The sequence below is a fragment of the Plectropomus leopardus genome, chromosome 12 (assembly GCF_008729295.1).
Source record: "Plectropomus leopardus isolate mb chromosome 12, YSFRI_Pleo_2.0, whole genome shotgun sequence".
NCBI classification, from domain to species: Eukaryota; Metazoa; Chordata; class Actinopteri; order Perciformes; family Serranidae; genus Plectropomus; species Plectropomus leopardus.
Window position 1 is genome coordinate 176,337 of NC_056474.1, and position 17,529 is coordinate 193,865.

At 46.5% G+C, this 17,529-nt stretch overlaps 2 protein-coding genes and 1 pseudogene across 2 annotated transcripts in view; all 3 read left to right on the plus strand.

The window, feature by feature from the left end:
- The window catches only part of si:dkey-154p10.3 (zinc finger protein 605), a 9,737-nt gene extending 7,920 nt beyond the window's left edge, over positions 1 to 1,817 (plus strand). Inside the window, exon 7 of the mRNA XM_042497392.1 lies at positions 1,287 to 1,817. Coding sequence (XP_042353326.1) covers positions 1,287 to 1,440 — 154 coding nt within the window. The 3' untranslated portion in view covers positions 1,441 to 1,817. The remainder of the gene's footprint in view (positions 1 to 1,286) is intronic.
- A 1,529-nt stretch (positions 1,818 to 3,346) lies between these two features.
- opn4.1 (opsin 4.1) lies at positions 3,347 to 5,849 on the plus strand. Its single transcript, XM_042498063.1, has one exon. It carries the CDS (start codon positions 3,886 to 3,888, stop codon positions 5,047 to 5,049), a length of 1,164 nt encoding a protein of 387 aa, XP_042353997.1. The 5' UTR covers positions 3,347 to 3,885; the 3' UTR covers positions 5,050 to 5,849.
- A 425-nt stretch (positions 5,850 to 6,274) lies between these two features.
- Positions 6,275 to 17,111, plus strand: LOC121951145 (annotated as a pseudogene).
- Positions 17,112 to 17,529: the final 418 nt, after the last annotated feature.

Here is a 17,529-nt window from a genome sequence, read left to right on the forward strand (position 1 = left end):
ACACACACACACACACTGTGACTACAGCAGGTAACTAACACACACACACACACACACACTGTGACTACAGCAGGTAACTACACACACACACACACACACACACACACACACACACACACACACACACACACTGTGACTACAGCAGGTAACTAACACACACACACACACACACACAGTGACTACAGCAGGTAACTAACACACCACACACACACACACACACACACACACACACACACACACACACACACACACACTGTGACTACAGCAGGTAACTAACACACACACACACACACAGTGACTACAGCAGGTAACTAACACACCACACACACACACACACACACACACACACACACACTGTGACTACAGCAGGTAACTAACACACACACACACACACACACACACACACACACACTGACTACAGCAGGTAACTAACACACCACACACACACACACACACACACACACACACACACACACACACACTGTGACTACAGCAGGTAACTAACACACACACACACACACTGTGACTACAGCAGGTAACTAACACACACACACACACACACACACACACACACACTGTGACTACAGCAGGTAACTAACACACACACACACACACACACACTGTGACTACAGCAGGTAACTAACACACACACACACACACACTGTGACTACAGCAGGTAACTAAACACACACACACACACACACACACTGTGACTACAGCAGGTAACTAACTAACACACACACACACACACACACAGTGACTACAGCAGGTAACTAACACACCACACACACACACACACACACACACACACACTGACTACAGCAGGTAACTAACACACACACACACACACACACACACACTGTGACTACAGCAGGTAACTAACACACACACACACACACACACACACACACACACACACACACACTGTGACTACAGCAGGTAACTAACACACACACACACACACACACACTGTGACTACAGCAGGTAACTAACACACACACACACACACACACACTGTGACTACAGCAGGTAACTAACACACACACACACACACACACACTGTGACTACAGTAGGTAACTAACACACACACACACACACACACACTGTAACTACAGTAGGTAACTAACACACACACACACACACACACACAGAGTTCCAGTGTGACTTCCTGCCATCACCTGTTGCATGATGGGAAAGTGTCGGTTTCGTGGCTGTGAGCTGTCTCCGAGACTGCGGTGGTTGCCGTGGTGACAGGCTGAGCTAATGTGCGCTTGTTTCCTGTCAGCATCCAGAAGAAGAGTCTGGACCTCCACGCTCGCCGTCATCACACCGGCGAGGCGTTTCCATGCCAACAGTGCGAATACTCGAGTCCGGACCGCCAGCTGCTGCTGAGGCATGTACGCAGACACCACGCCCCCTCCCAGCACGCTGCCATGTGATGCTGACAGGACGCTCCGTGTGTGAAGACGTGACCAGGCGTGATGATGTCACACACAGAGGAAAGGTTCTCATTGGTTTTGGCTTTGTTGTTTCTCAAGGTTCAGTCTTGGAAAACCTGGAAAAGACTTGGAATTAAAAAGCAATTTCTAGGCCTGGAAAAAGTTTTGGAAAACTAAAAATACCCAGAAAGTTTTGGAAAGTCCTGGAATCAGTTTCACAAACCTGTATAATGAAATGTGAGGTGTTGAAGGGCCGTCTTCTGTGTTCACAGTTTGAGGCTGATAGAAGGTGATGACCTCTGAACCCGCAGAAAAAAAACAACCCAAATTTAAAAAAACAAACAGTTTTTTTCTTTCAAAGCTGCCAAAAATGATTAAAGAAGAATAAAATTACCATTTTTTTTATCGTTTGTTGTTTGTTTGTTTGTTGTTTGTTGGATTTTTTTTTGATTGTTAGTTGATTGTTTATTGATTGTTTGTTGGATTTTTTTTTTGATTGTTTGTTGATTGTTAGTTTGTTGATTCTTTCTGTGACGACACCGGAGTCGGGGTCTGGGGTTGTGGTCCTCTGGTTGTGTATACTGTGTGTTTTGTGTCTCCAGGTCCTGGGCCTCCACGTGGAGCCCCTAATCAGGCGCACCTGGCCGGCGCTCCTGATTATTTAAGCCGTGCTGCTGCGGGGCCCATTGTCGTTCCTGCTTCGCTGTCGGCCAGCCACGCCGCCCCACGTTACTTTTCCTTTCGTTCCTTTTGCACTCTACAACACGCTCCACACGTGATCGTCGCATCCACACAGCCGCACTCACCGCTGACACTCGTGTCCACGTCCCCACCGTCTCTCGCCTCATTTATATTAATAACATTGGCTGTTTGCTTTACACCTGCGCGCATCCTGGTGAATTGTTGCGGTGTGCGAGCCGGCCGTAACATTTGTTGATTGATTGTTGATCATCTGTTGTTTGTTAGTGGATTGTTTGCTGATGGTTATTGATTGTTTGGTGACATGACGTCACCCTCCAGTGGCAGCAGTGATTGGTCGGCTGCAGTTCCATCAGATGGTTTGTTGACGGCGGTCTTCGCTGAGTCCTAAAGGTGACCTCTGGGACGTTGGACGGACCTCGATGGAGCTTGTCGTCATGGTGACGCTCCTCTCTCCTTCCTGCCAATCAATCAGCCGATGGATTGATGGACAGTTCTACAGGCTGATGGACTTGTGGTGCATTGTGGGTGAAATTCTGCTTTCTAGGAGAACGAGGTCACTGTGGGGTCGATGTCTGCTGCTCCACATTTCTCAGGTTCGAGCGTCGCACACTCTGAGGGTCCACGCCAAGCTCCGAACCCACAGCAGACTGTTCCACCTGGGGGCGCAGCCAAGGAGCGGGAGGAGGCGTGGTCGTTAGGTGTGATGTACTCTTTAACAAGTGTGATTGGTTGTCACAGATGTGTCCTTTATCCCTTTGAATCCTGAATCATCACTTTTCTTGTGCTGCATTTCGATGCCTTTCACAAACATTTAACCCTTTAAACTCAGAGCATGTTGATGGATTTCTGTCAAAAACACGAAGAAAAGACAACAAGCAGCTTGGCACGACTTGTCCTTCGAATCTCATTTTATTTATTTGTAACTAATTATCAGGTAATCCACCTGTTACTTTTTTCTTTCTTTCTTTCTTTCTTTCCTTCTTTCTTTCTTTCTTTCTTTCTTTCTCTGGTTCTGGTTCTCTGATTCTCTAGTGGTTCTGCTCTCTGGTTCTGTTTTCTGGTTCTGATCTCTGATTCTGATCTCTGGTTCTGCTTTCTGAGTATGTGTTCTGGTTCTGCTAGTTCAGTTCTTTGGTTCTGCAGATGGTTATTACTTTGAATATTTTTTCACGAAGCCAATCTGTTCTTCTCTTCAGCCCGGAGTCACTTCCTGTCCGTTGTCAGCTATGTTTGGTTCTTATTGTCGGAAACATAGAACAGTGTTCTGGTTCTATTGAGACATCTGCAGAGAGGTTCTGTTTCTGTGAGTTTAACAGAACAGCACTTTGTTCTCCATGACATTATTTCTGGAACATTTGGGGAACCTGTGACCTGCTTGCATTAGAGCGCCGAGTGACACACTCGTTAACCTCCGAGTATTGATCCAACAGTCAGGTCACAGCTGTTCTCAGAGCGCAGTTAATGGATCAGTCTGAGCACCGATCGATGATCCTCCGTCACACATCGATCGGGACCATATAAAGAGCTGCAGCAGGACGCCACCGCCGCAGAGAGACCGCTGCCACCCCCACGGCAACCACTGGACACTCAGCCGACATCCTACCGTCATTGGGCCGACATTCAGTGGATTTCTAGCCGTCATCCAACCGACGTTCAGCCATCACTTAGCTGTCATTGAGCCGACATCCAGCCGTCGTTAAGCCGACATTCAGGCGATATTCAGCCGACATTAAACAGGTAACGATGAGTCAACAGCAGCCGGGTGGGAGGTCGTCTCTCTGCTCTCTGGGAGGAAATTGCACCTCCTCATTGTCCAATCATCATGGCGGGAAGTTGAAGCTTCTTACCCTGCGTGGCCCCGCCCCCACACACCACACTCACCTGCAGCCTCACCTGTTCCCCACGGTGGACGTCCCTGACCATGCCCACTACATCATCGGCTCTGTTATCCTACTGGTGGGGGTGACGGGAATGCTGGGAAATGCTCTGGTCATCTTTGTGTTCGGTCGCAGTCGGACGCTGCGCCTGCCCAGCAGCCTGCTGGTGGTCAACCTGGCTGCCGCAGACTTCCTGATGTCTGTGATGCAGTCGCCAGTTTTCTTTGTGTCAAGTCTGCACCGCCGCTGGGTGTTTGGGGAGCTCGTGTGTGAGCTGTACGCCTTCTGCGGCGCTCTGTTCGGCATCACCTCCATGATGACGCTGACGGCCATCACGGTGGACCGCTGCTTGGCCATCACACGGCCGCTGGCGCTGTTGGGCGGGCTGAGTCGCAGCCGGGTGTTGGCGATGCTGGCGGGGGTGTGGCTGTACTCTCTGGGCTGGAGTCTGCCACCGTTCTTCGGGACTAACTTCGGGAGCTGGGACTACATGAGCTTCACTGCCGCCGTGCGTGCCTACACCATCCTGCTGTTCGCCTTCGTCTTCTTTGTCCCACTCAGCCTGATTGCTGGCTGCTATCTCGCCATCTTCCAGGCGGTGTGGCGGGCGGCTCAGGAGATGGATCGGCTGAACTGTGGCGAGACGAACAAGGCGTACGAGCGTCTCCGCAGCGAGTGGCGCTTGGCTAAAGTGGCTCTTGGAGTGATCCTGCTGTTCATCATCTCCTGGGCGCCATACTCAGCGGTTGCTCTCACCGCCACAGCCGGATACGCCCACCTGCTGACACCCTACATGAACTCTGTTCCTGCTGTCATCGCTAAGGCCTCCGCCATCCACAACCCTATCATCTACGCCATCACACACCCAAAGTACCGTGCTGCCATTGGCCGCCACGTCCCCCTGCTGCGCCCTCTACTGTGGCTGCAGGAAAAGGACCTGTGCTCGTCATTCAGCTCCGGCACCACTTCATCCCGTCGAGCCACGCTCACCAGTCAAAGCTCGGCAGAGCCGACTGTCCTCAGCGTCTGACAGCGAATCCTGCTGGACGGAGTCCTGCTGGACCCGCTGGCTCGATGGCCTTCACCATACAAGCGTCCACTGAAGCCGCTGCAGACAGCGCCTCCAAGGCTGCCCACAGCGCCAACACCACCAATGCCGCCAACACCGCCCTAAACAGCAACAATGACTCCAATGCCGCTGTCACTGCCCCCCCTCTCGGTGGGCAGAGTGAACCTGACTGTGATGCACCTGAGGGCGGCGCTGCGGCGGAGGCTGAACCTCTCCTGCTTCGCCCCCTTCACATGCCGCCATGACATCGTCACAAATAGAAGAAGGAAAAACTGTCACATGTTCAGAAGGAAGTCTTTTGATTGGACGGAGAGGAAACATCATATTGTGGGCGGGGCTTGACTTTTAACAGTGATATCATACCAGTCGTCATGGTTACGCTGCCTGATGATGAATTATGTTAATGAGATTTAATGTGATTGGTCAGTAAGTGTTGGCCCCTCAACTGTACATGAAAGTAACACGCAGCGCTCACACGCTCTTGGAAAATGTGGAAATCTCATCAAAATTGCCAACATTTTTAAGGAAAAATTAAATTGTCGACTGATTCGTGCTGTATGTGTGATAATATTGTCATCTCATCTCTTAATATCTTTTATTGTTATTATGATATTATTGTTATTATATTATTGTTGTTATTGGTATTGTTCTTGCTTCTTGGACGGCACTTTGGTCCCCTCTGTTTGTTGTGAAACGTTTTGTAAATAAAGCTGAGTTGATGTGTTGGGGCGCTCTCATTGGTCCAGAGAGAGGAGGCAGAGCAGCAGAACTGAGCCCAGTAATCAGATTACAGACAGAGATGCCTCACACCTGTCCCTCACAGCCGATTCACTGACAGTGGTCTGCTGACTTCCTGTGTGACATCATTTTACTCTCCATCCGTCTGTTATTTCTGGTGTGAATAAAGTTTGGCTGAAGGTAATCTGTCAGATTAGCTCTGTTCTGTCTGTTGGTGTGAATAAAGTTTGGCTGAAGGTAATCTGTCAGATTAGCTCTGTTCTGTCTGTTGGTGTGAATAAAGTTTGGCTGAAGGTAATCTGTCAGATTAGCTCTGTTCTGTCTGTTGGTGTGAATAAAGTTTGGCTGAAGGTAATCTGTCAGATTAGCTCTGTGTGTCCGTTAGCAGATTAGCGGTGCGCAGTTAATCCAGAAAGCAGCAGAGTCTTCACCAGAAGACGTGTCCACCATGAAGACATCCGTCCTCTTCTGCTCAGGTACGTCCCACAAACATTTATTAGTATTTATTATTCTTTTATCCTTTTTTTAATCACTCTTTTATCGCTCACTTCAGTCAGCTAATTTTTCAGGCAAAACCTGGAAAAGTCATGGAAATTGCCAATAACAAGTCCCAGGCCTGAAAAAGTTTTGGAAAATTGAATATACACTGAAGGTTTTGGACAAGTCCTGGAATTTTTGTTAAAAACACCTGTTTAACAGCACAGCAAATGTTCAAAGAACGTCCGAAATGTTCAGATTCAACGATAATTTCAGTTCTTACAGTTTGTGGCATGTTGACATTGTGGGTGATTATAAATTACCAAAAAAATTTAAAGAAAAGTCAGAAAACGTTCTTCTAAAAAATAAATACAAAAAAAAGCTGTTATATAGTGATGCAAAAGAACCGATGAGGAGGATCGATGGTCGATTCAGAGAATGTTTGGTCTTTAAAATCTGACTCAAAGTCCTGATAAAATGTGTGTGACCCCTGACCTCTGGGTTGGGGGGGGGGTTGGGAGCTGCAGAAACTTTCAGGATGAGAGACAGACTGTTTCTGCAGATCACCAGCTTTAATCTGAAAGGACTCCGAGCAGCTTCCTGTCTCTGAACCAATCACAGCTGTTGTTTATTGTTTGTTTGTTTGTTTGTTTGTTGTGATTCAGTGCTGCTGCTGGTGTCGGTGTCGGCCTTCGTGGAGGAACTCGATGACTCGTGAGTTTTTAAAGATGACTCACCCCTCCGGCCGTAGGGGAGAGTGGGGCCGGCGGGAACGAAAAGATTTACTTTCCTTCTTTGAAAAATTACCAAAAATGTGTGGGGAAAAAAATCTCAAAAAATTCATCAAATCAAATTTTTAGAATGAAATTTAAAGAAAAAGAACCAACGAGTATCAGTAATCAGATTACACACAAGTATATGTAATTAGTTACAATTCCTAACCAAAGATCTGAATAAAACCTTCACAGTGAAGAGTTTGTAATCAGCAGCAATACTACTCTCCTTTTTGAAAAGTAATCAGATTACACATAGAAAGTTACTTCGATAAAGTAACTACATTAGTTACATTTGAAACAGAATAACTAGAAATCTGTTAAAGTAACCCTTTCACAGTAATGATCAACACACTGTCACATTTACATGTTTGTTTACATGAGCTTCACATGTTCCTCGCCGCCGCCACCGCCGCCGCCGCCTCTCCCCTCAGTCAACATCAGACACATGAAGAAGAACATGGAGGCTGAAACCAGTTTTTTGTTTTTAACAGCTTCATGGAGAGGAGAGGAACTGACGACATCTGGCTCATCAAAGTACTGTTCCCACCTGTTCACACCTGTTCTCTCCTATCCTCACTTGTTCTCTCCTGTTCCTACCTGTTCACACCTGTTCTCTCTTGTTCTCTCCTGTTCCCACCTGTTCTCCCCTGTTCTCTCTTGTTCTCTCCTGTTCCCACCTGTTCTCACTTGTTCTCTCTTGTTCTCTCCTGTTCCCACCTGTTCTCCCCTGTTCTCCCCTGTTTTCACCTGTTCTCTCCTGTTTTTACCTGTTCTCTCCTGTTTTCACCTGTTCTCCCCTGTTTTCACCTGTTCCCACCTGTTCTCCCCTTTTCTCCCGTTTTCACCTGTTCCCACCTGTTCTCACCTGTTCTCCCCTGTTTTCACCTGTTCCCACCTGTTCTCCCCTGTTCTCCCCTGTTTTCACCTGTTCCCACCTGTTCTCCCCTGTTCTCTCCTGTTCCCACCTGTTTTCCCCTGTTCTCCCCTGTTTTCACCTGTTCCCACCTGTTCTCCCCTGTTCTCTCCTGTTTACACCTGTTCCCACCTGTTCTCCCCTGTTCTCTCCTGTTTTCACCTGTTCTCCCCTTTTCTCCCCTGTTCCCACCTGTTCTCCCCTGTTCTCCCCTGTTTTCACCTGTTCTCTCCTGTTTTTACCTGTTCTCTCCTGTTTTCACCTGTTCTCCCCTGTTTTCACCTGTTCCCACCTTTTCTCCCCTGTTCTCCCCTGTTTTCACCTGTTCTCCCCGTTCTCCCCTGTTCTCTCCTGTGTAGTTCTATGCCCCCTGGTGTTCATTCTGTAAACAGCTGGATCCAGTTTGGCATCAGATCGGATCAGAACTCAAGAGTCTCGGTTCTCCGGTGAATGTCGGCAAATCGGACGCCACCACCAGCACTGGTCAGTGAGCCCTTCAAAATAAAAGGCTGTGCTGTGGACCTTAAGATTGCTCCTTAAAAAAAAGAATTGTTGTTTTTGTTGTTGTTGTTTTTGTTGTTGTCATGTTGTGTTTGTGTCTGCAGCATTTGCCAAACACTTCGGGGTCAGAGGTTATCCGACCATCCTCATGTGAGTCCATTTTTATATCGAAACTTCCTTGTTGTTTATTATTTATGAAGGGAGCTCATTCAGTGCTAACGGCAACAGCCGTGCTAATAGCGCTAATGCTGTTACCGGGGAAACCAGAGGGGGCGCTACGCAGCTGTGATGCTGCTGTTGGAGCTCCGTGTTATCTCCGTGCAGAGCGGCTGCGATGGGCGATGACTCTTTTGGTGGTGGTGGCAATGATGAGTTAAACTAAGTGGTAATGGTTCTGTTTCTCTGCTGAGCGTTCTCAGGGAGAACAAATGAAGGTTGTTTAAAGATTGTCTGAGTGTTTGTTTGTGTTCTCAGGGTGAAGAAAGACAGGACGTATAAGTATTTGGGACAGAGGACCAGAGACGGGATCCTGGATTTCACTAATCGAGTGGCAGGGTAAGTAAACCTCTGATCCTGAGCTCAGTCTGAGGGGACGGGGCCTGGCTCACATGTACACGTGTGTAAAAAGACACATGTCAATGTTCTTTCTGTTGTCCATTCCACATGTAAACAGACAGGGGACACATGTCCTCAATATTAACAGCCAATCAGAGATCAGGGGGGTATTCCAGAAAGCAGATTATGTGAAGACTCTGATTATGAGGTCCTGCACGCGACAAACTCAGGGTGAACATACTCAGAGTTCAGAGTTCAGAGTCAGACTCAGAGTTCAGAGACTCAGACTCAGAGTTCAGAGTTCAGAGTCAGACTCAGAGTTAGACTCAGAGTTAGACTCAGAGTTCAGAGTTCAGACTCAGAGTTAGACTCAGAGTCAGACTCAGAGTTCAGAGTCAGAGTTAGAGTTCGACTCAGAGTTCAGTCAGACTCAGAGTTAGACTCAGAGTTCAGAGTCAGAGTCAGACTCAGAGTTCAGAGTCAGACTTAGAGTTAGACTCAGAGTTAGACTCAGAGTTCAGAGTTCAGACTCAGAGTTAGACTCAGAGTCAGACTCAGAGTTCAGAGTCAGAGTTTAGAGTCAGACTCAGAGTCAGACTCAGAGTTAGATTCAGAGTTCAGAGTCAGACTCAGAGTTAGACTCAGGGTTCAGAGTTAGACTCAGAGTTCAGAGTCAGACTCAGAGTTCAGAGTCAGAGTCAGAGTTCGACTCAGAGTTCAGTCAGACTCAGAGTTAGACTCAGAGTTCAGAGTTAGACTCAGAGTTAGACTCAGAGTTCAGAGTCAGACTCAGAGTTCAGAGTCAGACTTAGAGTTAGACTCAGAGTTCAGAGTTCAGAGTCAGAGTTAGACTCAGTGTCAGACTCAGAGTTCAGAGTCAGACTCAGAGTCAGACTCAGAGTTAGACTCAGAGTCAAGTCAGTTTTATTTATATAGCCCATTATCACAAAACATGGTTTGCCTCAGAGGGCTTTACAGTGTACGACATCCCTCTGCCCTTAGACCCTCACATCACCCGAGGAAAAACTCCCCAAAAAGAACCCCTGTAACGGGGGAAAAAAAAGGAAGAAACCTCAGGAAGAGCGGTAGAGGATAGTGAGGGATCCCTCTTCCAGGACGGACAGACGAGTAATAAATGTCGTAAATAGCAAATGAAATACAATCATGGCAAAAAAGGAAAGAGAGAGAGAGAGGGGGAGAGAGGGTGGGGGAGAGAGGAGGGGGGGGGGGGGGGGGGGGGCACAGCAATAATAGAAACAGATGCATGTCATATTACAATAATGGCAGGTGTGAAATTAGTAATTGCTCTCTATGATGATGTTGATAGAGATGATAACAGTCTCATGCATATGTGAAAGGGAGGTGTCCAAAGGCAAGATCACAGCATCGGCGCAACCAGGACCAGACCACGATCAGGGCGAGCGGGGGGCACAGAATCAGTGCAGCCACAGCACGAGCACAACCAAAGGCAGGGTCGCGGCATCAGCACAGCTATCACATCACCACGGTCAGGCACAGTCAAGGTTACGGCCAGGATCCAGGGAAACTAGGAAACAAGGGAGCAGGAACGCTCCCGAGAGGCAACAGGATTAGCGTAGTGCAGTTCAACAGACCCAGGCTCTGTAATCGCGAGCCCCCGGCAGTGAGAGTACCACAGGGCTATCAGAGTGTCCTTTTATGGAACACAGACTGACAGCAGATCAGACCCAGCATGACTGAGTGATGATGATGATGTCTTTATTGATGATGTTGTTGTTTTTGATGTCACTGTTTTTGTTGTTGATGTTGTTTTTGTTGATGATGTCATTGTTTTTGTTGATGATGTTGATCAGTGTGACATCAGTGTGTGTCGTGTTTTTCAGGCCGCTGGTTCGATCTCTGAGCAGCCTGCAGCTCTTCCAACACGCCATGAACCGCCATGATGTCATGTTTGTTTACATCGGAGCCACGTCACAGCTGAAAGTACACACACCTACACCGACACACACCGACACACACACACACACACACACACACACACACACACACACACACACCTACACACCTACACCGACACATACACACACACATACACACACACATACACATACACACACACACACACACACACACACACCACACACCTACACACCTACACCGACACACACACACACACACACACCTACACACCTACACCGACACATACACACACACATACACACACACATACACACACACACACACACACACACACACACACACACACACACACACACACCTACACACCTACACCGACACGCACACACATACACACCTACACACACCTACACCGACACACACACACACACGCACACCTACACTGACACACACACACACCTACACACCTACATCGACACACACACACCTACACACCTACATCGACACATACACATATACACACACACACACACCTACACACCTACACTGACACATACACACACACCCACACACACACACCTATACACACACACATACACACTCTGACCTCTGGTGTGCTTTCAGGGAAACTTCACGTCAGCAGCTGAAGAGCTGATCGTTCACACCTACTTCTTCTCTTCTACCAGAGACGTCCTGCCCAAGGTTTGACTCAGAGGACATGAGAGGACAGTAGAAGGCAATGGAGGACAGTGGGGGACTGTAGAAAACAGTAGAAGACAAAAGCAACCAATAAAGGACAGTAGAGTAGTGGATGGTAGAGGACAGTAGAAGACAGCAGAAAACAGTAGAGTAGAGGACAGTAGATGTCCCTGTCTAACCTCCCTGTCTGTCTCCAGGCGGTGTCCCTGCTGTCTCTGCGGCTGTGGTGGTTTTTAAAGATGGAACCTTTTTTACATTTGATGGTGAGACAGAAAACTGATGTTACAACCTGTTAATTTAAAACACCTTAACGAGCTAATTAGTGTAACAATTAATGTGTGAGTGCTGTTCAGGTGAGTGTGAGTGCTGTTCAGGTGAGTGTGATGCTGTTCAGGTGAGTGTGAGTATTGTTCAGGTGAGTGTGATGCTGTTCAGGTGAGTGTGAGTATTGTTCAGGTGAGTGTGAGTGCTGTTCAGGTGAGTGTGAGTATTGTTCAGGTGAGTGTGATGCTGTTCAGGTGAGTGTGATGCTGTTCAGGTGAGTGTGAGTATTGTTCAGGTGAGTGTGAGTGCTGTTCAGGTGAGTGTGAGTATTGTTCAGGTGAGTGTGATGCTGTTCAGTTGAGTGTGAGTATTGTTCAGGTGAGTGTGATGCTGTTCAGGTGAGTGTGAGTATTGTTCAGGTGAGTGTGAGTATTGTTCAGGTGAGTATTGTTCAGGTGAGTGTGATGCTGTTCAGGTGAGTGTGAGTATTGTTCAGGTGAGTGTGATGCTGTTCAGGTGAGTGTGAGTATTGTTCAGGTGAGTGTGAGTGCTGTTCAGGTGAGTGTGAGTATTGTTCAGGTGAGTGTGAGTGCTGTTCAGGTGAGTGTGAGTGCTGTTCAGGTGAGTGTGAGTATTGTTCAGGTGACAGTGATGCTGTTCAGTTGAGTGTGAGTATTGTTCAGGTGAGTGTGATGCTGTTCAGGTGAGTGTGAGTATTGTTCAGGTGAGTGTGAGTATTGTTCAGGTGAGTATTGTTCAGGTGAGTGTGAGTATTGTTCAGGTGAGTATTGTTCAGGGGAGTGTGAGTGCTCAGAGTCTTTGTGTTTCAGAGGAGCGTGACGGTGATCTGAAGTCGTGGATCAACAAAGAACGATTCCCAAACTACTTTAAGATTGACAGCTACACTTTGTACGCGATGGGAGAGTCAGGTAACAGCTCACCTTTCCTCAGGGACACACCGTCCTCAGGTAAACTGGTGTTGACTGGTGTTGTGTCCTCAGGTAAATTGGTGGTGTTGGCGCTGGTGGAGGACAGGAGCGTCAGTGAGGACAGTCTCAGGTAAGACTGCGTCCAACACTACACTGTGTGATGTCATCTGAGCTTCCTGTGATGAGTTTCCTGTCACCTGCTCAGGTATAAAGGTCTGGTGGAGAAAGTGTCCGCCGACTACAGAGACATCTACAGCAGGTCAGTTTCAGAGGACACAGAGGACACAAAGACTCAGAGTGACAAACTACTGAGACAAAAACATTCAGCTGTCTCCCTTTCTGTCTCTGTCTCTGTCTTTGTCTCTCTTTCTGTCTCTGTCTCTCAGGAACTTTCACTTTGGTTTCATGGAGGACAGGGACTACATTGAAGGACTTGTGATGGGGTACGTTTGCATCTTTAGTCTTCAATGTTTCTAATCGTTAACGTCTTTGGTCGTTAATGTCTCTAGTCTTCAATGTTTCTAATCGTTAACGTCTTTGGTCGTTAATGTCTCAGTTGTTCATGTTGCTAGTCTTAGCGTTTTGTTGTTAATGTTTTGGGTCGTTAATGTTTCTAGTCGTTAGTATCTCTAGTCATGAATGTTTCTAGTCGCTAATGTCTCTAGGTCTTCTCTAGTTCCTAAAGTTTGTAGTCTATGACATCACAGCCTTGGGAGTTTTCTCCTTGTCTTTTGTCCCTTGTCCCATGTCCACGTTGACACATCAGTGACTTTAGATCTTAAAGACTAGAAACATTAATGACCAGATATGTTGAAGACTAGAGACTAATGACTCGAGACCAGCTGACTGTTTCTGGTTGTTGTCGTCAGTCAGGTGATCGTTCCCTCAGTCATCATCGTCAATCTGTCCAATGACGGTTACTTCCTGCTGCCGGGTGCCTTGGAGAGCGAGCGACACCTGCTGGACTTCCTGAACGGCGTTCTGGACGGCAGCATCCAGGTGAGACAAGTCTCTAGGTGAGACAGGTCTCCAGGTGAGACAGGTCTCTAGGTGAGACAGGTCTCCAGGTGAGACAGGTCTCCAGGTGAGACTCCAGGTGAGACAGGTCACCATGTGAGACTGCACCCCAGGTGAGACAGGTTTCCAGGTGAGACAGGATGACAGAGACATTGAACAGCTGTGTTTTATTATTTACGGGACATATGTTTATCGTCTGTGTCCTCAGTGTCAGGGAGGAAACGGTGTCCCTCAGCGCATCAGACGCTTCGTTTATGACATCAAAGTCGCACTAACGGTAAGTCCACAGAGAAATACTGGTCAGAGGACAGCTGAGAGACAGACAGGTTTTCATTCACAACTTTTATACTTTTCAAAATGTTAAGAGTTTTTCGCGATATTTTCCCCGTTCAAATGAATTTAAGGTTTTTTAGCATTTTCAGCTTTTATCTCTTCACTCATACATTGACATAGAAACTTCTTTCAAAATTGGGAATGTTTCACATCCTTGTAGATTTTGTAGATTCAGGTTTTTCAATTTTAAACTTCCAATTCAAACACTCCAGCTGATTTATCGTCTTCTTACACACTGAAGTCAGCATCAGCTTTTCAACATTCTGTATTCACACCTGCAGTTTCTGCAGAGACTGCATCCTTTAGTTAGTGATTCTTGGAACAGCGGACAAACTAACTGAGACTGAGACTGAGACTGAGAGACCATTTCTGTTGCTGTTAGTCGTCAATATTTATCAGATCTACTTTGGTCTTTGGATTAGTAGACAATTCCTCACGAATTTTCCAATAAGAAGGACAATACAGAACAAAGTGAGACTCATTCTCTATTTCTTTATGGTCACACATTCGGAAAAAAGGTCTTGGTGCCTAACAGACTGATGCCTCTATAACTGAGAGCTATCCTGGGATCATCACTTCTCACTGAGATTTAAGAATAGGATTTATAACGGACCTTTGCCAAACAGAGGGTATTTTACCAGTTTCGAAAAATTTTTTAAACAACCCATGTAGAACGTGAGTGAGCACTGGGGATTTCAAAATTGAATTTGGTAGATTTTTTTACGCCTGTGGCTTTTCCTTCTTTTGCTTTATTAATGGTCAGCTGGACCTCTGCCATGTTCAGCTCAGTGTTAAGCTGATGTGAAGCTCAGCTGCTATATTTCCTTATAAAATGCCTCATCAAAAAGTGCTGCACTATCATAAAACAGCCCTTTAAAGGTTGTTTCCCACTTATTTCTAACTTGCAATTACTCAATAACCTAGTTACCATCATTCCCAAGCACCTCCATAGGAATTTTCTTTATCCCTGTTTATTACTTTCCTTTTAAAAAAGTTGTGGGTTGGAGGTTTGGATCCTTTCAGTATGCAGACCTGACCTCTTTGGTAACGCCTTTTATTTCTTCTGTATGTTTATCGCATGCATACTGAGAGTCTTTAAAGATTTTTAGGAGGTCCTTTTTATCTGACTGGGTACTTTTGCATTTCAGAAATGAGTTTTCCGCCTTTCGCCTTGACTGCCATAAGGTACTGTAGCTCTTCATTCCAGTAGAATGAGAGTAAGAAGTTCAGTATTCATATTAACCCTCTGAAACCTGGATGGACATCAGTTTTGTCATTCAGACGCCCTTCACAAGCATTTAAACCTTTGAAAAGCAGATTTGTTTGAATTTGTTTCTTTTTGTAATCGCCCGTTTTCACGCAGGTTTTGCTTTCTTCTCAGCACCGCCACCTTTTCCTCTGTGGAGCCCAGCTCATCTTTGATGAGCCCCGGCCCGCGTCCCCCAGGCTTCAGCCTCTCGCCGTTAACCACGCTGGGCGGAGGGTCGCATCTCAAACCCTCCGTCAGAAGCCTCTTAATCTGGTCCTTCACTTTTTCGCCCTCTTGAAAAGGCAGGCCAGCCACAGTGATGGAGATGTATGCGTCAAATTTAACTCGTTTCATCTCAGTGGCATTCATATTAACTTCCCTCTGTTCAAGCCGGGCTGTTAAGGTTCCCGTTTCTATATCCATGTTGTCTCTTATCTGCTTGAATTTTCTCTCTAATTCTTGCTTGAGAGCTTCGTTATTTCCATTAGCGATTTTTGTCAGAGAATCACGCAGATTATCCACTTTGCTGTCCTTTTCCAAGGACGCGTGTAATCCTTGTAGTTTTTCGTCAGACGTAGCCTTCACATTTACTTGTATGCGTTAATCCAGTCATTAATCTTTCTCAGTTCTTGCGCGATGGCCTGCAGGCTCTCACCTGACTCATCTTATCGGGTTTGCTGCTTCAGAGATTTTTCTCACTCATACTCCTTGATCAGCTTTTATTCTGCAAACTTTAAATGTTTTGCAGCTAGACTGAAAGCAATGTAGTGTCAGTTCGCTTATTAAGCTAATAGTCAAAAAAAAGTTAGTTAGTTAGTTGTTTTGTTTGCCCCCGCATAAAGGTTCCTGAAATAATGAAAACTTGAAGTAATATGTAATGTTGTGTTTATTGACTCATTACTTTCCATCTCTGAACATTTGTCTCCACTATTTAACTTCCGAGTTTATTCCTGCTGCGGCCGTCTGTGCGTGAAGCGGCGCTGCGCTCAGATTCCTACATTTCCGTATTGACCTGAACTCCTCATCGTCCAGCAGAAGGACGGAGACAGAGAGGACACGTTAGCGGCGGGTATTAGTACAGTATGTCTCACAGTAACCTTGTTATTGACCGCGCGCTGTAACACTTCATGAATGTCACATGTTTAGTGGTTCACACCAGAAAATGGGGCTCCCCTGAAAGTGGGAGTGTCCCATGGCGTCACTATGACGACCAGCTACACTGAGCCGGTACTGTCTTCTAATGGAAAGTGAAGAGAGTAGAGTACAGTCGAGGAGAGCCAGTACCGTGAAGTGGAAAAGCGCCATAACTGAGACAAACTGAGACAGACAGACAAGTTGAGACAGACTGAAACTGAAAGGGATGGTTTTTGTGGGTCTGGATGGTTTTGGATTAGTTTAGGACGTCAGTGTGAATTTGAACAACAGAATTTTTTTTTCTGTTCAAGAAACTTGTGACAGTGACATTAACCACTGCTTTTGTCCTCACAGTGTGTCTTCTCTGTCGTCTGTCCGTCCAGGTGCTGTTCAGCCGGGCGCCGCTGATTGGCTGCTTCCTGGTCAGCTTCCCGCTCGCCATCTTTGCCGTCTTCTTCTACCTCTGCAGGAAGAACCGACCAACCAGTGACGACGAGGACGACGATGACCTCAGAACGGCATCCAATAAAAAGTCCGACTGAGGCGAGCGTCAGGAGGCGGGGCTTCAGAGCTCCGGGAGGCGGGGCTTCAGGCGTAGATCCAGACTTTGAGTTTACTGTTAATTACATCCATCTTCTCAATTAAAGCTCTGAAATATGTCTCCTCTGTGTGAATGATGAGTGCTGCGTGAACGGTTCTCGCTCTTTTTTCTGTTTGTGGCTGCCATAAACAGCGTCATTTTGGTGATTTTTATTTTGGATGGCCGACAGGGTTAGAGAGCACTTTTTCTTTCAAAATAACCAAAATATTTAAAAAACAAAGAAAAAGAAATCGCCAAAAGCTTTTGAAATATGCAAAAAAAATTAAAGGACGGTAAAATCTGCAAAACAAAATGTTCAGAGTAGCCAGAAATTTAAATTAAGAACAGTGAAAAACTTTTAAAGGAAAAAAAATTTGAAT

What these genes read in the sequence shown, in the direction of transcription:
- opn4.1 (XM_042498063.1), top strand. Translation starts at nt 3,886, where the DNA reads ATGAGTCAACAGCAGCCGGGTGGGAGGTCGTCTCTCTGCTCTCTGGGA.